We start from the raw sequence: 20,028 nt of genomic DNA, 5'->3' as shown, positions 1-20,028 counted from the left end.
AAGTCGCTGGGGAAAAGAGGTATGTGCGTTCGGATCGCAATGGCACGAGCGGCGTGGAAACGATGCTGTCATTGTTTGACAGGAACGAGGAAAGATCCCGGTTCGGCTACATGCATACCGTCTGGAGCTCCGGAAAGCTTTATATTTCGTCCCATCCCCGCGGAATCTGACCGGACCACAAGCTAATTGACCTTTGGTTTCGTATTTTGGTCAATATGAAGAGCTTTTCAAAGCTTGCAGGCGCGGTTGCGCTGGGATGTTTTGCGGTTGAGACTGCGGCGAGGGCTGTGGGGTATTCGCCTCAGCAGTGGATTAAGCCGTACAAGAGAGAGGCTTTGCAAGACATCGTAAGTTGCGGAGTTGATGCAATATCTCGGAATGACGATGGCTAACCAATATCCAGGTCACATGGGATGAAGACTCGCTCTTCGTACATGGCGAACGCATCTTCTTGTACTCTGGCGAGGTCCACCCGTACAGATTACCGGTGCCTGATCTCTACTCCGATGTCTTCCAGAAGATCAAGGCGCTTGGGTACAATGGTGTTTCCTTCTACGTGGACTGGGCGTTGCTTGAGGGCAAACCCGGTGTTTACCGCGAAGAGGGTGTCTTCGATCTGAAGCCTTTCTTCGATGCCGCGCAAGAGGCTGGTATCTACCTCATCGCAAGACCAGGCCCTTACATCAATGCCGAGGTATCTGGTGGAGGCTTCCCTGGATGGATTCAGAGAGTCAATGGCACGCTGAGAACCCGTGCGCCTGACTTCCTGGAGGCGACCGACAAGTACGTATTTTCATTAGACGTAGGCGACGTCTTACTAATAGCAGAACAGCTACATGAAGAATGTGTTGGCGACAATTGCGCCTGCGCAAATCACCAACGGCGGACCAATCATTCTCGTTCAGCCCGAGAATGAGTACACACAAGCCACTTCGGCTATCAAGCCTTTCCCAGATCCGGTCTATATGCAATACGTCGAAGATCAGATTCGCGACGCCGGTATTATCGTGCCTTTGATCAGCAACGATGCCTCCGCTAAGGGTAACAACGCACCCGGTCAACCTGCAGCTGTTGACATCTACGGACACGATGGATATCCTCTCGGGTTTGACTGTGCCAACCCGACCACATGGCCAGATGGCAATCTTCCAACAAACTGGCATCAGCTTCACGAGCAGCAAAGCCCTACTACGCCTTACTCCATCGTCGAGTTCCAGTCTGGCAGCTTCGACCCTTGGGGTGGACCAGGTTTCGACAAGTGCGGCATTCTAGTTGGCGCAGAATTCAACCGTGTCTTCTACAAGCAACTGTATAGCTTTGGCGTCACTATTCTGAACCTGTACATGACTTACGGTGGTACCAACTGGGGTAACCTCGGTCACCCAGGTGGTTACACCAGCTACGACTACGCTGCACCCATTAAGGAAGACCGTCAAGTCGACCGCGCGAAGTACTCAGAGCTAAAGCTCCAGGCAAACTTCTTCAAGGTCAGCCCTGCGTACCTCACTGCTGCACGCGGCAATGCTTCGACTTCCAAGTGGACTACCAGCAGTGACCTTAGCGTTACTCCCGCCACTAACGAGAAGACGGCATTCTACTTCGTCAGGCATTCCAAGTACAACTCGCTGGATTCCACAACCTACAAGCTCAACGTTGCAACGTCGACATTGGGCAACATTACTGTACCCCAAATGAACGGCACTTCGCTGACGCTTAACGGCCGCGATTCCAAGATCCACGTCAGCGACTACGATATTGGCGGCACCACTCTTGTTTACTCTACTGCCGAAGTCTTCACTTGGCACAAGTATGAAGACAAGACTGTCTTGGTTGTTTACGGTGGACCTGGAGAGACTCACGAATTGGCCCTTGCTGCTACTGGACTGGAAGTCGTCGAAGGCGATGTCAAGAGCATGACTACTAGTGGAGTCACAATCTTGAACTTCAATGCTGATGGAGGTAGAAAGGTGGCAAAGGTGGGAGCTGACAGCCCCATCTACGTCTACATGGTCGACCGTGTCGAAGCCTTCAACTACTGGGCCGTCGACCAGGCACCCCACGACTCGTCCAACCCTGTTATCCTCAAGGCAGGCTACCTGATGCGCACTGCCAAGGTCACTGGCGACACACTCGCCCTCACTGGAGATCTCAATGCTACCACCACTGTCGAGGTTCTTGGTGGCGCATCATCTGATGTGTCTAAGATGACTTTCAACGGTCAGGATATCGACTTCACCACCTCCGAGCAAGGAACCTTGTGCGCCGACATCGAGTTCACTAAGCCAGAAGTTAGCCTGCCCAAACTTAGCGAACTCGAGTGGAAGTACGTCGACTCGCTTCCTGAGATCCAACCCGGATACGATGACAGCGAGTGGACTGCGGCGGATCTGAAGAAGACGTACAACTCTCTGCGTCCTCTTGATACCCCAGTATCGCTGTACAGCTCTGACTATGGTTACCACACCGGCACTCTCCTCTTCCGTGGCACATTCACTGCAACCGGAAACGAGACAACCTTTAATCTTACTACCCAAGGTGGCTCAGCATTCGGCTCATCCGCCTGGATCGGCGATCAATTCCTCGGCTCATGGCGCGGATACGACGCGGCCCTGAATGGAAGCGCTACCTTCACCATGCCAAACCTGACCAAGGGAAAGAAGTACACCATCACGGTCGTAGTCGACAACCAGGGTCTCGACGAGAACTGGACCATCGGCACCGAGACGATGAAGAACCCGCGCGGTATCCTAGACTACAAGCTATCCGGCCACGACGCTTCCGACATCAGCTGGAAGCTCACTGGTAACCTCGGTGGAGAAGATTACCGCGACATCTCGCGCGGTCCCCTCAACGAAGGCGGTCTCTTCGTCGAGCGCCAGGGTCTGCACCTCCCTGGTGCTCTTTCCGCCACCGACGCTAAATGGATTGCTTCCGCCGGCCCCGTCGCCGACGGTATTTCCGCTCCTGGAATCGGTTTCTTCGCCACGGAATTCGATCTCAACATGCCATCTGGTTACGATATCCCGCTCAGCTTCACCTTCACCAACGGCACTTCTTCTGGTAACAGCAGCAGTGGCGGTTCGAGTGTTCCTGCGTACCGCGTCCAGCTTTACGTCAATGGCTGGCAGTATGGGAAGTATGTTAGCAATGTTGGGCCGCAGGTCAAGTTCCCTGTTACGGAGGGTATTTTGAACTACAACGGAACGAACTATCTGGGTGTCTCGCTTTGGGGTCTTGATGGTGGCGCGACGAAGGTTGAGGGCTTGGAGTTGGAGGTTGATGCGGAGATTTGGAGTGGGATGAAGAAGGTGGGGACTGTCATGGGGATGGAGTATGAGAAGAGGGAGGGCGCGTATTGAGATCTTGAAAGAAGATTTGAAAACCCAATCTCTACTTAACGATTCAATTCAGTATGTAGAATGAACTTTTACCGTACAAGTCTTCCAGTCTGCTCTCTAGTCTAGGTGCGTCGCGTCTTGTGTATTTCCTCTTGTAAAAGATCACTTCGGGGTCCGTGCAACCCAGAGACAATACGCATCCAAACTGGGAAGGAGACAGTGACGCTCGTCCTCACTCTCACCTTTTCTCGCTCACCTGGATTTTTCCAGCGCGATCTTGGCGAGACCTTGAAAAACGCATCGTTGTCCACAGCAACTTTACCTCTTTACCCTTCCTATCAAGTGATTCAATTCGCTCACTATTACTTGGAGATTGAGCATGGCAGTCAAGTAAGTTGGGTTTGATCAGCATTCTCAATCCTCACGAACTGACTGTTGAAGCAGCAGAGACATTCGCGGCGGAACGTCCTTCTTGGACTTATCTGGAGGTAACATCAATCCTGATCAAGTCTTCTGAATGCCACAATCTAACTTGCGAGTACAGAGCTGCGCAATGCTATCTACCAGCGTTTCATCGATCTCGCGCCTACGACTGAAGACGTCGCCAACCTTGTTCTCGTCAACCAACAGATCCATGCTGAGTTCGGCACGCTCTACCTTCGCTCGGGCAACGTCAAGGTTCCACTCAACTGCATCGACCACTTCTTGAATGTGTTCTTCCTACACTACCCTGAGTCGGCGCTGCAGAACGTCCCTTGCGGCTTCCGAGTCAGCATCGATCTGTTCGAGTACCAGAACTGGTCTGTCGATCTGCTCAATGTCGTGGTCTGTATGAACCAATACCCGTTACTCGACATTGAATGGAACAAAGACATCGCCGAGATCGTTCATACCCTCAAGAGCCTGGATGCCCCAAAACTTGCGCGAATGGCTTTCGTCACGCTCAAGCTGTACAAGCTGCCGCGTGACTTCCTGTCGGTCCTGATGCCTCGCATGGGCGCTCGACTGCTCATCATTGTCAAGAGCGAGGTCACGGAAGATCAGATCGACGAACTGGGGTTCTACGCAGAGTATGGAAACGCCAAGGTCAAGATCATTTGGGAAGATGAGTCCGATAGTGATGACGACAAGGCAGAGATCGAGAAGAAGGATGCGGATAACTATGAAGATCTTTGGGCCGGTGGTGAAGATGGAGCAGACTGGGACGAAGATGATGTGGAGAGCGATGACTAGGGTCTGTGTTAATGTGTAGCGCGCTTGGATAGGAGTCTTCGGGGTTTGTCCAGCAAGATGAAGCGCACAGCGGCACGGAGCTTTTGGTCTATGGCACTCTGGTTATGACGGAAGGAGAGTACGAAGATATGGCGCTTATGAAGAAGAAGGCGCATGGTACGAACTCAGCCAATCTCGAGATTCTATGAATGACAGAATCGCTTCGTGCCATCTTCTAGCTGTGTCCGTCTCCTGCACTTTCCTTACCCACTTGCACTTTTAGCGTGGACTTGGCGCAGGCACAAACAAACGCTCCTTCACACAACAAATTTTCAATTTTCTTCACACTCTGCCCAACCGCTCATTCTCTCGACTCTTGCCCAAGTAGCGTGCTTTCATTGCGCAACTTCACGATGACAACCAAGTAAGTCGTGCCCAGAAGCTTTCTTGGTGAGTCAGATCTGATACTGACACACACAGCGCCGGAAGCCCACGCCGTAGAAAGACGTTCCTCGACTTACCTGGAGGTGAAACTCCTGTACACTCCGTTGTTGCAGAAAACTGATACGCGATATTACAGAACTGCGCAACAGGATTTACGAGCATTTCATCGACCTGAGGCCATTGACCGGCGATGCTGCTGGTGTCGCATGCACCAATCAGCAGATCCACGCCGAGTTCCTAACGCTTTACCTTCACCGGATATTCGGAGGTGGAGTCGTGGTTTCATTTGATCATGTCCATGAGTTTCTCCACTCGTTCTTCGTCGCATATCCCGACTCGGCTCCCAAAGACGTCCCCTACAAGTTCGCGGTGGGACTTGCTGAACCTCAAACCGACGACGAAGGTGCGACACCTGGTTGGTCACTCGATTTGGTCAAAGTTGTCTCGATCATGCGTCGTTACCCGCTCATTAACGTTGTATGGAAGTTGGTTGACAACTGCAAGGAGGCGGCGTTCCAGGACATAGAGGTTGCGTACACCGTGGCTGCTCTGAAAGAAATGAGTCTCAACCAATTCGAACTGCTGGAATCTGCACACCTCTGCCTGTACGACCTTGAGTGGTACAAAACGATTCTGTTGGGAGAGATCGAAGTAGAGGCTTGCCTGTCTCTCATGTTGAAGAAGGGTGCTACTGAGCAAGACGTCAAGAGCCTTGAGGCATCAAGATTGCGTAAAGAATGTGGAGGCATCGATGTGGAAATCTACTGGGAAGGCAATTCTTGGGGCGCGGTACGCGGATTATCATACGATGAACTACAGTGTTCGAAGAGTGAGGAGAAAGACTCATAGAGCAGCGAAGATGATCACGAGAACCAGATCTTGCGTCTGTAATGGGGATATTTATGAGATGGGAGAGGGCCTATACTAAGATGCTGAGAGTTCGAAACAGAAGATGAGTCTAATCTGCGAAGTGTAGATTCCTTGATGTTATAGTGCTGTTCTTTCGTGCAGATGCGATAGCGCGGCCAGCTCCGCCTAGAATAGACACAGTGATCTCGACCGTCTTTTTCAACTGTGATAACCACCAACGTAAAGTCTGTGGTACTAGGTGAAGGCAAAGCCAATCAACAGCCTTCACTCGGTGCGCAAGCTCTTCGAGGACCCACATCTTTTCTCTCACTTGATCTTCCTAGCGCAGTCTTGGCAGAGGCGCAAATCTACGCCCTCCTGCCGTCCTTGTCAAGATACTCACTTTGCTTACGACACTCACCAAGTGTTTCTGAGAAATGCTTGCTCCATCAAGACCAACCCATAAATTGAGCTACTATCTCATACTGTCGCGATGACAACCGAGTAAGTAGTACCCGCACATCACTCTGCATGAGCCCATACTGATTCACGAAGCGACAGACAACATCACCGCGGTGAGAAATCTTTCCTTGATCTGCCTGGAGGCAAGTGCTACCATTCTGCTTGTTCAACTGAGGCAAGCTGACACTTGAGACAGAGCTACGTAACGCGATCTACGAGCACTTCATCGACCTCAACACATGCGCGTGTAGCACTGACGCCATCAACTTACTTTGGGTCAACCGGCAGATCCGTGCCGAGTTCAGATCGTTGTACTTCCGTCAGGGCACTGTCACAGTCTACTTTGACGACGTCGCTAGCTTCCTACGCGCCTTCATCCTCCCTTCTACGACCTTAGTGCTTGACGACGTTACATTTACGATTCGCGTGGAGCTCGGCAGCGAGACTCACGACCCTAACAATTGGTTGTTCAACCTGGTGGACGTCATCTCGACCATGCGAAAGTATGCTCTGCTCAACATCAGATGGAATTTGGTCCCGCCTGGCCGCTTTCAGCCCGACAACGATTTAGGTTTCGCTACTCATGTGTCTATTCTAAAGGATATGGAGGATCATGAGTTTGAGAAGGTATCTTCCCTATGGCTTCATATTCTTGGGGAGCCGTTGATCGGAAGCATTTACACCCTGCTGGACCATGGCTGTACGGAACAAGATACCGACGATATCCAGCTCCATATTGGGGGGCGTAAGTTTAAACGCGGAGGTATACATTCGAACTTGTACTAGCAGCCGTACACCAAAGCGCACACAATGTCTCGGGAGTAAGGGAAGATGCGTGGGACAGCAGTGGGATAGCATTTCAAGATTACAATGCATCGAGATAACTCAGAGATCTAAGAGACTTCACGAGTAATAACACATTTCATGTCACTTATCTGAAGATGCGAGAACTCAGGCAGTATTATAAGTTCAAGAAGCTGCCTGCCTGGTCGTTTGTGTCTAGCGCTGTCTATGTTACACAGCAGATCTTGGCGGACGCTGAGACAAAACGACCTGTCGTCCAAAAATGTTGTTTGCTCCTAGAGCTTTCTAGTCAACCTACGAAGCTGTCCACCACTACTCACCGGCAGAGGATTCAAGCTACCACTACACAGCACCATAATGACAACCAAGTATGCTGCAGTCGAACATCCTGCTTGATGAAAGAACAAACTGACGATGGTGGCGGCAGGAACCATAGTGACGGAGCGCCGTTCCTTGACAGGTTATCTGGAGGTATGCGGATCATGGACCGGTTTGTCAAAATACCTAGGTACAGCCAACTAACCCGTCACATTACAGAACTGCGCAACGCCGTCTACAAGTACTTCATCGACCTCGACCCATCTCTTGACGAGAGCATCCAGTTCCTCCAAGTCAATCGGCAGATCCGCTCCGAATTCGGATCACTATACCTGAGTCAGGGCAACGCTATAGTACCTCTTGACTGCCTCATACCCTTCCTGCGCGACACCTTCCAGCCTATCGCTAGCCAGAGACCAAAGGACTTCACTTGCAGCTTCCTTGTACAGCTCGACTGGAACGATCTCTGTTGGCACAGGAGCTTCTGGGACCTCGACCTCTTTGAAACTGTCGCATTCATGCGTGGATATCCTTTACTCGACATTCAGTGGGAGCTGGACCCTAATGCCCGCGATAGACGCTCTAATCGCTCCAATCGCTCTGCCTACTCCGGCCGCCGCGATCACTCCGAGGTACCTGAAGAAGAAGGAACCGATGCCGAAGACCAAGACGAAGACCGAAACGAAGACCAAAACGAAGACGGAGACGAATCTGAGGAAGCACAATCTGAGGAGTCAGAATTGGAGGAAGCAGACTCTGAGGAGGAAGACTCTGAGGAAGAAGAGACAGCGATTCCGAGTCATTCTGCTCTAGTCACTTTCAGTATTGACGACATAGACATCGACGTACCCCTGTCAATACTCAGAAACCTGGAGGATGCGTTGTACGCGAAGTTGGCTGCTATTGATCTGTCTTTATCTGTCAGGCCACCTTTAGATGAGAAGTTCAGTGCCGGTCTAGTAGCCTATCTTGACATCGCTCTGATGGCGAACTGTACGGAACAAGACTTCGAAAAGTTTGGATTTGGTATTGAATGCGGGGGCGTCAAAGTGCGATTTCATGTAGCGCACGAACCAGAAAGCGAATATCATGTCTCCGAGAGTGAGGAAGATGAATAGGATTTCACTTTGGTGGAACGGAGATACGGGAGGAATAGCGCAAGAAAGGCTGTAGAGCAATTTATGCGTAATGACCGTTCACATCAATGTGATAAGCTTAAGGATGTGAGAAATCAGCCCGCAGCTTGACGCCGGCCCGGTCGTCGACTTGTTAGGTTTAGCGTGGTCTTGGCGGGAGGCCGCATCTTGGACTGTGGTGCGAGTCTGTCTTGTTTACGACATTTCTTCGACGGCATCAAACCGCCGAACATCAAAGCAAAGCCTCTTTGGAAGACTGTATGAGCTTTCGCCTCGATAGTATTGCCTGAGTCAAGATCTCGCCTCAGTCTGAGTCAAAGACGCACTCTATTCCTCGTCGCGACAACAGTATGGCAGTCAGGTATGTCAAAAGAGTCGTGTGACACTGCAGTACCAGTCGATGGATCCTAAAATTCGAAGCAGCGCACACTACCGCCACAGAGCGAATTTCCTTGACCTACCCGGAGGTACGACGTCTCCAAATCCCACGATTTACCTGCCCAGGGCTGATTTCAGGTCCTGAATACAGAGCTACGCAACGCCATCTACACCGAATTCCTCCATCTAACACCAAAATGTGCTGACGCCATAAACCTTGTCAATTCTCATGAGCAAGTCCACGACGATTTCGCGCCTATGTATCTGTCTCCGTCCACTAAGCTGCGGCTATACAGTCCCGTCGTCCCTTTCCGACAACTGAACAATTACCTGCACGTCTTCTTCATCAAGCGACCATACGAAAGTTTACGAACGATTAACCGTTACATCCTCATACGCCTCGACAAATTCGGAACTGGTGAAGAACGGAAGGTCGACCTTCTTCAATTGGTCCAAGTCCAGAAAGAATTTCCTTCATTCATGATGAATTTCTGCCCAGGGGGCTACAGGAGTTTCTTTCTCACGTCTGACATGATGAATGAGATAAAATCTGCAGTGTCGGTTCTGAAGAACATGGACGCGCGACAATCCGAAAGAGTGGTCTCCGCCGAGCTTGAGATCTTCATGCCAGATGAAAAACAGAGAGAGGCCAACATGCAAGAGGCAGTATTCGTCAATATTACTGGAAAAAGACGACCTGAGAAGGGGTCGTGGAATTGTCGTTTGCCACCGGGACGGCAGGAACACGTGGGTAATGATCTGACTGAACTTGGATTCCCCACAGATTACAAGCTTCTTGAGGTGCGGATCACCTGGGTAGACTGATCCACGATTGCGGCGCGATGCGCTGGAACGCGCAGGAATCTGTAGAGCATTCGTTGTTGTGTGGTACGTGTCCATCGCCTACCCGGCCTCGTGAACAGCAAGCAGTCGTACCATTTCGAAGGTCTTAAGTTGATAACACTCTTCTCTTCTCTTGCCTCTCTCTTATGCCGCCTCTACCAATGCGCCATGAGTGTCAATGCAATCGAGAGGTGACCGAGTTGTTTTCCTAATGATGAAATACATGGCTGCAAGCACGCATACCCATGAACAAACCTGGTATCTCAGTATGAAATCGAACAAGCATGTACTTACAGCCATGGTCTCGAACCCAAGTTCCGAGCTCGGCGATAATGCAAAGAGCTCACAGCGCGCCACGCATCACCGCTCCTCCGATCACACTGCATGCTGCACGCTGCAGGGTATCTATCGAACAACGCCGACACCAGCTTTCGTGAACTAGCGGGTATTGATACCACTACGCTAGTCCCGCGCCTGATGACCTTCTGGCAAGCTTCCGGTTCGTCCATTGGTGATCAGAACACCCAGCCGATGGTCAAAGCGTGCCAACGTACCTCGCCAATTCATGCCGCGACGGGCGAACAAGCACATAACTCAAGACAGCGGGCATACGTAAGAAAGAGGCTGAACACGAGAAGTCAGCTTCCCAGAAACCCCTCTTTCTAGAAAGATAACCGTGCGCAAGACCACGTGAGCACAGCTGATCTCAGCATCCCCCTCACCAGCATAATGCCCGCTCCGTTTCGTACAACCCCCAAATCCCTCACCCTTGCTCCCGCACATCGGCGATGGCAAACCCTTCAAGCGCCCAGACCATCTCTCTCAAGTGCACACACGACAGAATGACGAAAGTAACTCGCAGTTAAGGGATAAATAGAGAGAAGGGGAAGCGAACGGCCAGCATTGTTGATTTAGGTCAAACGTCACAGGCACCGTGATGTGGGCCAATGGGCTTGCTAGCGCGGCCGGCCGCTAACCCCACAATCATGCAGGTGAGGGCCGTGCTAACCGGATGCGGGGCTAGGCACGTGGATTATGTTTTGGGGGACCACGGGGTTGACGTCGGTCGGTCGGTCGGTCGCTATGGTTGCTGCGTTGGTTTGCTGGCGTTTCTGAGGGATTATAAGAAGGGGTTGCGTGTGCTCGTAGTCGGTCGGTGAGCTGGTACTTGGGGCTTTTAGGCTTCTGCTTCTGGATTTCTACTGTATAGAGGCGCTCGTTTGGTATCTGAGTGGGTAGCTTTGTTTGTTGTATCAATTCAACGTCATCCCTCTTAGGTCCCGCGGACCCTGAGTCTCGCGTGGTACTCACCGACCTTCCTTCCTGCAGTGCACGTGTGAGGCCGATCTTCCTTTCTTTACTGGGGCCACGGAGCTATTGTGCTTTCCCGGGTTCTGTATTTCTCTTGTCTTGTTGAGAAGGAAGTCATAAGAGGACTGTCAGCAAACTTCTTCCTGCTTTCTTTGTTCAATTTCCACGTCTTCAATTACCTCCAGGACGACCAACCAAGAACATCACCTGGGCACCCAACATGGTCGACCCACAGAACCTCACCACCACAACCCTACACCCATCCTACGAACCAACCATACCACCACCCCACCCAAGCATGTTCACAGAAACGCACATCCACATGCTCATCGCCACGCTCGCCCTCCTCCTCCCCACCCTAACAGCCCTCTACATCCACAAAGACTACCGCGCCTTTCTCTCCCTCGGCCCCGGCGGCACCCCAGCAACCCCCCTCGGCTACCTAAAAATCAAACTCCTCTCTCTAATCTGCCTGCGCGACCCCCTCCGCCCCATCGCCATACCCCCACACTTCCGTCCGCAAAAAGGCTACTTCACCGCCACCTCGCTACCCACCCGCAAAGGCACGAAACCGCTCATCCGCGGTATCGCGCCGCAGAGACAGCAGACGCAGAAGAGCGGGCAGGCGGTTTACGGTTGTTTGGTAGCCAAGATTAAGGGTCTTGCCCGGATTCCCGGGAATAGGTTGTTGGAACGTACGAGTTGTTTTGAGAAGCATAGTTCGGGGTTGTTTACTAGTGTGCCGATTACGAGGACGTGTGGAGGTGAGATTTGTCATGCGCATCCTAGTGATGGGTCGATGCATATGACGTTGCATCCTGCGGATGCGAATCTGTTGATTGAGATGGGGTGGGGGGAGAGACATCCGCTTGCGAGGGGTGGGTGGTGTAGGAAGTTTGTTCCGAGGGAGTTTATGCTGGTGTATGCGCCCAGGGATGAGGCGGAAGTGGAGGTTGTGGCCAAGGTTATTGCGGCGGGGATCTGGTGGGTTAGTGGTGTTGATGTTAATGGGGATGCGGAGGGGCCGAGGAGGAAGAGTGCGGATGTTGCGGCTATTGGCGAGGAGATGGAGGGGAAGGAGTGCTGGGCTTGTAGGGTGAATGGGTGTGGAGGGAATCAGGTTGAGAAGATGACAAGCGAGGCGTGAGGAAAGGATTGGAGGGGAAAGGAGTCATGGGAACAGATTGATTGGGATTGCTGGTTTTGCTCGTTTAAGCATGGCGTTTGGGGAGTTTGGACATTCGGGACACAGGGTATGGGGCATCGAAATCGGGCATTCGGGCGATGTACGATAGGCATAACGGTGGTCGATCATAGAATCATCTTTCGTACCGGGTATGAGACGCTTCTTGACAATATGCATGCCCAAGCACACCACCGGTGCGCGTCGCCAGTCTATCACGCTCATCCGCTGGACTTCTTCGACCCAAATCTCCCCCGCTGTCCTCAACCATCTACTATTTCCCACCCTGCCTAACCCACTCCTCATACTCCTTCCTCTTCCCCTTAACATCCCAGAATCCCTTCCTCCCCTCCCCTTTCCCACCAATCCCGCCATCCAGACCCAAAAACGCATACGGATCGCCCTCACTCAACACCTCCTCGCCCTCTTTTGTGTAGTAGCCCTCGCCGTGTCGTCCTTCCCGCGAAATCTGGCCCGCCCATTGTGCGTATTGTATTGGCTTTAGTGGTGCAAACGATATGACGATGCCGAGGGAGAGGATGAGGATGGAGGTGAGGAGTTCGAGCGAGATGTCGAGGGGGAGGGGCGTGGATGCGAAGGTTGCGGTGTGTTCGTGGGTCGAGTAGACGCTGGTGGGGGTTAGTTGGGAGTAGGGATTGTGTGGTGGTGCTCATTTGACTCTGTATTTGGGGATATGGAGATATGAGCTACGTGTACACGTACGCATGTGTGAGGAAGAGCGCGCCGATGCCGTTGAGGGCCGTCCCTAGGATGGCCATTGCGAGGTTTGGTGGACCGTGTGCGGCTTGTTGGCTTTTCGAGAGTCTGACGTCGGCGATAACCGGCTGTAAGGTGGTATGTATAGGGTTTGTGCCTACGTGTCGATGTAGCGCAGAAGGCGGGTGGGTTGGTGCAGGTCGGTGTTGGTGATGCGAAGCGACGAGCTTCACTGTTGCTTGGCGCCGACAGGTGATCCGCCCGCAGACCCTGAAGTCTGCATCATCACGACGTTCGTCCTGTCAACTATCAACTACTCTTGTTCAACAACGCCCGTGACCTTCAACAGCATTACAATGTGAACCGTAGTACGTCATCTAGGCTACAGTCTTCAAAAGGCACATATCCTTCTTCGTTGAGCGACAAACGGCGTACAGACACTCATGCGCGCTGACGCAGACTGCAGCAGAGTCAGCAAGGATGCCAAGGCAACAGTCTACACAGCTCCGCTATTGGATCATCCCTAACAGTTAACGCCTACTATGTCCGCGTTAACAGCGTTCGGAGAAGAGCTCGGAGAACACGGTCTCCGTCCCAATGTGCGAGATTGCCGTTCGGAGGAGCATCGTACTGCGTCGGCTTTTCGTAGCAATGTCAATATAAGAATGAAGATGCCTGGAAGGATAGACCCGACTGTTATCCAGTTAGTATTGTCGCCTTGCGAAGATATTGCCTACTCTGTTCTGCCAACGAACCACATTCTCTAGTCCTACTGCGTTGTGCGTGCGTCCAAGTTCTAGCATTTCACCAAAGCAACTCTCTAGCCCTACCACCGCAGTAATGACAACCCCCCAACCCCTAAACATCCTCATCACCGGCGCCGGCGTCTGCGGCCCCCTCCTCGCCCTCATCCTCCAACGCAGCAACCCCACCCACACCATCACAATCCTAGAACGCTACCCCTCCCTCCGCACCGGCGGCCAGCAAATCGACCTAAAAGCGCACGGCATCCCCATCATGCAGAAACTTGGTCTCCTCGAAACACTCCGGCCCTACTGTGTCCATGAAAGCGGCCTGGAATTCATTGACGGAAACGGCAAGAGCTTGATGCAGTTTGGTGTGACGGCTGCGGGGGAGAACCCAGGAAGGACGCTGACGAACGAGTTTGAGTTTATGAGGGGGGATTTTGTGAGGTTGGTGTATGATATCAGTCTCCAGGAGCGCGAAACACTGGACGATCAAGGCTATGGTGGGAGTTTGAAGTATGTTTTTGGGACGACTGTTACTGCACTCTCGCCAAATCCATCGACAAAATCAACGACAGTGACTTTCTCCACGGGTTCGACATCGACATTCGACCTCGTCATCGCCGCAGACGGCCAGTCCTCACGGACCCGGCGCCTCGCCTTCGGACAAGAAACCAGTGACGCGTCCTTCAAATCCCTAAATATTCACGCCGCGTACTACAACGTCCCGCGTCTCCCCACGGAAAACAGCCTCGCGCGTATCTACTTCGGTCCGCAGAACCGCATGGTAATGACACGCACGGGCGACCGTCCCGTGACGCAAGTCTACTTCTTCCTCTTGAACAACCGTGAGGAGCGGGCTAGTCGCATGAGGGGTACGTATAGGAAGCCATTGGATGAGCAGAAGGCTGTTTGGAGCGAGGAATATGGTGATGCGGGGTGGGAGTGTCCGCGGTTCCTGAAGGGGTTGGAGGATGTGAAGGATTTCTATGCTACGGAGATTGGGCAGGTCCAGATGCCCGGCCGGCGATTGCATAAAGACCGGGTTGTCTTACTAGGAGACGCGGGGTACTGTCCCTCTGCTTTCACCGGTATGGGCACAACACTCTCGCTTATTGGGGCGTACGTCCTCGCTGGCGAGCTAGCGCGGTGTGGCAGTGATGTCGACGCGGCGCTGGAAGCGTATCAGAAGGAGATGAAGCAGCCGGTTGAGGAGTGTCAGAGACTGGGGCCGTTAGTGGAGGAATGGAGGTTCTTTCCGGAGTCAGCATGGGGAGTCTGGGCTGTGGGATGGGTGCTTTGGTCGATTTCGACGATGAGGGTGGATAAGGTGTTGGGGTGGCTTGCGGGGTGGCTGCCGGAGGGGAAGGAAAAGAGGTGGGAGTTGCCAGTGTATGAGGACTTAAACTTGAGCGCGCCGAAGACGGAGTGAGTAGAGTGGGTAGAAGATAGATGTTGATGCCGTGGCAGGTGTTGTAAGATTGTGGTGGGCGGAGTTTGTACAGTATGGATGCACTGCGATGCGATGATACCATCCCAACTCATGGCCAGGGTAGCAAAAAGATAGCCCAACTGGCAAAAGAAAATGTCAAAAACATACAACAGCGGGGATTCGCTAGTGGTCACCCACCTAACTACTAATCCGCCGGTATCATGCTTGTATATGGCTGAGCGGACGGGAAGCCTAATTTTCATGATCCTATGGTCGTATGTGGAAGATAAAGTTCTTACTGATATATATATTGTCAGTGTGTCTTCGGAGCAGCCCATGGTCATGATGTAACATATTCGCCCCATCAGGATCTGCCCCATCGTTTTCGAGAAGCTGTTCCGAACGCGACACATAACGACTCATGTCTTCTTCTGCCCAGAAAGTCTCTTCCTCGCTCTTTGCCATCTTGACTGACCGCCTCCTCGATCAAGCAAGCTGTCCATCACCTGATGCATGTCCTTTTTTCTTTCTTCAAACTCCTTACTCCAGATTCCAGGGTGTTCAAAACGCTTTACAAACACTTCCCACTTCTTTGCGTCCAGTGCACCTAGCAAGCGAGAAGCATGTAATAACTCGTCTCTCGATAGCGTTGGGCCTCTGCCACGAACGTAGCCTACGAGATTGAACAGGACAGCGAACTCGAGAAAGCTGTTGATAGTGCCTTTGAGTTTCCGAGGCACGATATCGTCGTATACAGTCGCATACGTCGTTGCGGTACGGCCGACTTCATCTAGGAACTTGACTGGGCAGATGTTGAGCCGCTGTTCTAGTCGAAGTGCATAATCGACGCACGAGAGGAAGTGAGAGCTCTTGGTACTGGTGGTCCCGGCAACAGTCTTGAATAGGCCTAGTTGACCGTTGGCCCAGTGCCATTCAGGATCGAAAGCATTATGCCCGGTGTTGTCGAGTATGATGTTCCATATTCGTTGAGACCGGACAAAGTCTTTCGCAATGCGGTGTGTCCAGGTAACACGAGACGCTACAGGTGGTTAGCTATAACCTGATCTGTTGCGAATTCTCAACTTACTCTTCGATAGTCCAGAACTTGGACTTCCGCTTTGGCTTTCTGTCTCTAGAAAGCCTCCGCATCGGGAAACCAGTCGGCGATTCATCATCTCGAGACGCTCGAATATCTCATTGTCTGACAGCGGTCGGGCTTCGTTCCTCAATGCCGCGTCATCGTTGTTGCAGTCCGCAAACCATAGCTCGAGCAGAAGAGGCCGTGATTTGTTCATCATCAGACGGAGAAGTTCCGACGCGTGCTTCAGGTGTTCTGTTTCCAGACGTCCGAGAAGTTTTGTGAAGAGTTGCTCTAGGCTTGATGGTAACGTTTCGAGCCGAGCAACAAGACTGGCCATGCGGGCTGTAGGTGGCAGATCATCAAGTAATAGTTGCACCACGATATGTGCCCAGAGAAACACACCGGCTGCTTTCTTAGCTAAACGTTTGACCAGTTCAGTAGCGCGACTGGGATCCATTTTGCTGACCTTGACGTATACTTGCGACCTTGACAGTGAGGCGGCGACGTAGTTGCAGATATCCTGGCGATTTAGACGTTCAAGGCGTAGACAAGGCTTGCCTGCCAATGCGCCATGAATCTCTGGTGACGATCGGCCGGCAACGCAAACCTTGACATGTGGATATCTGGCTATGTCTTTGATCAATTGAAGAATGTCTTTCAGGCCACTGTCGAGTTCGTCTAGGCCATCGATCGCGAAGAAAAATGATCTTGGCGTGATAGGCGCGGAGATCATTGTCATGAAGACCTGACGCAGTTCAAGCCATGTGAAAGGTTGTCGTCCTCCACCGGAATCAAGGAACCGTTGCCAGCGATGATGAAAGACCTGGATCAACGTCTCCGTGTCGCCTTTAACCGCAGCGTGAAGCAGACTTTGTAGAAGCCCCATACGCGATTTTTGCATGTCGTTGCCCAGACTAGACAAGCAGAAGCTTCCTTTGACAAGTGTCCTTCCGTTGGCCCAGGCGCGCAGGTGAGCAGCGGTGCGAGGGTGACTAGACACAAACTTCATCAGCGTACTCTTCCCAGTACCCGGCTTGCCACTGATCCAATATGTATTGCTACACCCTATTGCTGTGAGCCACCGAGAGAAGGAATCAAAGTCATTAGTGGCGGGCTGTTCGGGAATTGCATCAAATATCCATTGCGAGGTTCCTGGGTACGCAATGGGAATCGCCTTGTACCGATCGTGCATGCCAGCGAAATGCAAGCGCGCCAACATCAAGCTGGCGAAACGGCGTTCCATATCATTGCTTACGACGGAGTTTTCGAACGTGTCTGAAAATGCAGCGACATCAACCGTCTCCGTTGTCTTCCAATCGTGATGCGCGATAGACTGGAGTAGGAGTATATCAGGTCCTGTGTTGCCGTCCACCGGAAGCCGTCCCTTCTCCGAATGAACTGAATGCTGTCGAGTCGCATGCTGTCTACGATCTGGGTCAATGTGTGATCGCACTAGTGACATGTCACTGACCGGAGCGAGGCGAGCAGAGCGACATCTACTTGCTTGCGAATAGAGCCAACTTTATCCGCAAGATCACATATCGTCTTCTGACTGTAGTACAAGCTCAAAATGCTGCGTAGTCCTTGTGAAAGTACCGTCTGCTCATCCACGTCATTGTCGCGCTTCGCTTGATCCAGTGTTGCCTGTAAGATCTTCGCCACCCCCCCACCATCCTTCGCCAATGTAATCAGTTGCGCATCTGCAATTTCCTGATCAGGGGAAGAATGTGACTTGTAGTATGCGCGTCGTGCCTTCTCAAGTTGTTGTGACAAGTCGCCGAGATTAGCGATGGCGTCATCGAGCAGTGTAGCCTCTTCTAGGGCGGTGCCGGTGGATTTGTATACTTTGCCCACCTTGTCCTTCTGGACCACTTTCCTCGAAAAGTCGACAAGTTGTATGACAGCTGAAGCCAGTGGCACAGCCATCTGAGGCTCCATAGAAGTGCGAGGTGTTACAGAGAGACATTGTCTATACGACCAGACAGGATAGAGAGTGACGGCTAAGGCGGCAGAAGATTGTGTTCACGCGCTTCGCTAAAGCGTCTGGCATCCTTTAGCTCAGCCATGCTGGTGTAGTCAACCAGTCAGTACGTAGGAAGGGCGTGATGATAATAAGGGCTTGCTTCCTGCTGCTACCCGGTGTCCCTCAGATAAATCCATGCTCTTCTTAGTCATCTCAACGACGTGCAAGGATCTGATGGCGGGGGCATGGCCTGCTAAATGTGGAAACTCGAGTCGAGAACTGTGACGAAGAAGGAAAGAAGCTAGAAGACATGTGAAGAGCAATTAGGGTTTGGGAGTGGAGAGCGGTGAAAGACCCGCAGCTGTGGTTCACGCTATGCGAACTCGTCTTTTCTAGCGATGCGGACCGCCGAGGTGCACCGTGCGCCAGGTAAGCTTTCCCCGACTGTCGCTGGTTGCACGTCACTCCACGACACACGACCATGGCGGAGTACTGGAAGTCAACAGTAAGTAAGACTAGGCCTGATAAGCGCGTCATACACTAACTAAGCTACAGCCAAAATACTGGTGCAAGTTCTGCTCCACGTTTGTGAAGGACACCAAATTCGAACGCGCGCAACACGAAGCGACCGGCCGCCACCAAGGCAACATCCAGCGCAGTCTCAAGGGGCTCCATCGCGAACAAGAGAACGAAAAGCGCAATCAGGCGCGCGCACAAGCAGAGGTCGCACGTCTAAATGGCCTCGTACCATCCGCATCCACGCCTTCCGTCGCAACCGGCGTAGGCGGCAAACCTACATATGAGAAGAAACCACAACAGAAGGCGACAGTAGATGATAGGAAACGACAATGGGAGCAGTTAGCAGCCATGGGCGTGGCGCTTCCTGCGGCCGCAAGAGGCGACATGGCGATAGCAGGTGAATGGAAGACGGTCAAGGAGGAAGTTGTGGGAGAAGTGACAGAAGATGGAGAGTTCAAGGCGACGTCGTTGAACAAGGGCGTACGGAAGAGGCAACTCGACGAGGATGAAGAGGAGCGGGAGGCCGCTGGTGAGCTGATCACGAAACGGAAAGGCTGGGGACATACCTACAAGAGTTTCCCAGGCAGCAAGGGCGGCGACGACGATATCGAGAGTTTGCTTGGGAAGAAGAAGCTGCAAGCCGAAGTGAAGAAAGAAGACCAAGAGGATGGAGTGAAAGCCGAAGTCGAAGATGACAGCGGCACGAACACACTTCAGGATATACCCACGGCCGAGGAGGCGGAGGCCAAGGCTGCTGAGACTGTTGTCAAGCAGGAAGAGCACGCGCCAGCTGCTCCGGCTGTGGTGTTCAAGAAGAGGAAGAAGGCGAAATGAACGACATAACCAGCGACACAACCCACAACATCTGCACCAACCGCTCACGCTGCTACCGATGTCTTCCCGAACCTCGCCTATTTCAGCTCCAACTTGGGCTACAGTCGAGAGTGGACTTTCGCAATAAGCCAGGGAAATTTGGAATGAGTTTTGCTGGTGAGGATGGGCATGCGCATGCAGCACGATATCATGACCATCCACCACCAGGGTCCAAATGACTACCCGGATGAACAAGCTGATTATGGAAGAGCTGCATGTAGCTAGTCTAGTACTGTTTTCAGGTGTCTTTGTCAAGGAGCAACCAATTGCGGAGCGGAGAGTCCAAGTAGCACTTGAGCCTTCTCCAGGGCTGCCTCCCAGGGAATCAGAAGGACCAAGGTGAAGGAACACCAAGTTCACTATATTATCACAAACACATGCCATACTCTAAATACACTTGATGTTTGATTCCCTCAACC

The 20,028-nt window shown here is 52.3% G+C and overlaps 8 protein-coding genes across 8 annotated transcripts; 6 read left to right on the top strand and 2 right to left on the bottom strand.

The window, feature by feature from the left end:
- Nucleotides 1-215: 215 nt before the first annotated feature.
- On the top strand, nucleotides 216-3,359 carry J4E79_010680 (uncharacterized protein; the record flags this gene model as incomplete). The annotated part of the gene is made up of 3 exons (XM_049359515.1): nucleotides 216-347; nucleotides 404-783; nucleotides 833-3,359. The coding sequence occupies 3 exons, from the start codon at nucleotides 216-218 to the stop codon at nucleotides 3,357-3,359; spliced, it is 3,039 nt and encodes a 1,012-aa protein (XP_049206046.1).
- A 358-nt stretch (nucleotides 3,360-3,717) lies between these two features.
- J4E79_010679 (uncharacterized protein) lies at nucleotides 3,718-4,571 on the top strand (the record flags this gene model as incomplete). The annotated part of the gene is made up of 2 exons (XM_049359514.1): nucleotides 3,718-3,728; nucleotides 3,878-4,571. 2 exons carry the CDS (start codon nucleotides 3,718-3,720, stop codon nucleotides 4,569-4,571), a joined length of 705 nt encoding a protein of 234 aa, XP_049206045.1.
- Nucleotides 4,572-4,963: 392 nt separating this feature from the next.
- Nucleotides 4,964-8,545, top strand: J4E79_010678 (uncharacterized protein; the record flags this gene model as incomplete). Its single annotated transcript, XM_049359513.1, has 5 exons — nucleotides 4,964-4,974; nucleotides 5,031-5,077; nucleotides 5,131-5,724; nucleotides 6,502-7,050; nucleotides 7,647-8,545. The coding sequence occupies 5 exons, from the start codon at nucleotides 4,964-4,966 to the stop codon at nucleotides 8,543-8,545; spliced, it is 2,100 nt and encodes a 699-aa protein (XP_049206044.1).
- Nucleotides 8,546-11,393: 2,848 nt separating this feature from the next.
- J4E79_010677 (uncharacterized protein) lies at nucleotides 11,394-12,242 on the top strand (the record flags this gene model as incomplete). The annotated part of the gene is made up of 1 exon (XM_049359512.1): nucleotides 11,394-12,242. One exon carries the CDS (start codon nucleotides 11,394-11,396, stop codon nucleotides 12,240-12,242), a length of 849 nt encoding a protein of 282 aa, XP_049206043.1.
- A 310-nt stretch (nucleotides 12,243-12,552) lies between these two features.
- J4E79_010676 (uncharacterized protein) lies at nucleotides 12,553-13,057 on the bottom strand (the record flags this gene model as incomplete). Its single annotated transcript, XM_049359511.1, has 2 exons — nucleotides 12,553-12,907; nucleotides 13,002-13,057. The coding sequence occupies 2 exons, from the start codon at nucleotides 13,055-13,057 to the stop codon at nucleotides 12,553-12,555; spliced, it is 411 nt and encodes a 136-aa protein (XP_049206042.1).
- Nucleotides 13,058-13,835: 778 nt separating this feature from the next.
- Nucleotides 13,836-15,173, top strand: J4E79_010675 (uncharacterized protein; the record flags this gene model as incomplete). The annotated part of the gene is made up of 1 exon (XM_049359510.1): nucleotides 13,836-15,173. The coding sequence occupies one exon, from the start codon at nucleotides 13,836-13,838 to the stop codon at nucleotides 15,171-15,173; it is 1,338 nt and encodes a 445-aa protein (XP_049206041.1).
- A 419-nt stretch (nucleotides 15,174-15,592) lies between these two features.
- Nucleotides 15,593-18,192, bottom strand: J4E79_010674 (uncharacterized protein; the record flags this gene model as incomplete). The annotated part of the gene is made up of 3 exons (XM_049359509.1): nucleotides 15,593-16,212; nucleotides 16,261-17,678; nucleotides 17,726-18,192. 3 exons carry the CDS (start codon nucleotides 18,190-18,192, stop codon nucleotides 15,593-15,595), a joined length of 2,505 nt encoding a protein of 834 aa, XP_049206040.1.
- A 506-nt stretch (nucleotides 18,193-18,698) lies between these two features.
- On the top strand, nucleotides 18,699-19,570 carry J4E79_010673 (uncharacterized protein; the record flags this gene model as incomplete). Its single annotated transcript, XM_049359508.1, has 2 exons — nucleotides 18,699-18,722; nucleotides 18,773-19,570. 2 exons carry the CDS (start codon nucleotides 18,699-18,701, stop codon nucleotides 19,568-19,570), a joined length of 822 nt encoding a protein of 273 aa, XP_049206039.1.
- Between the last annotated feature and the right edge of the window lie 458 nt (nucleotides 19,571-20,028).

This window comes from Alternaria viburni, assembly GCF_023758015.1.
Source record: "Alternaria viburni strain BMP 2772 chromosome Unknown scaffold_32, whole genome shotgun sequence".
In the NCBI taxonomy this organism is placed as follows: domain Eukaryota; kingdom Fungi; phylum Ascomycota; class Dothideomycetes; order Pleosporales; family Pleosporaceae; genus Alternaria; species Alternaria viburni.
Note: the sequence above shows the minus strand (reverse complement) of the source record. Positions and strands in the feature narration are given on the sequence as shown.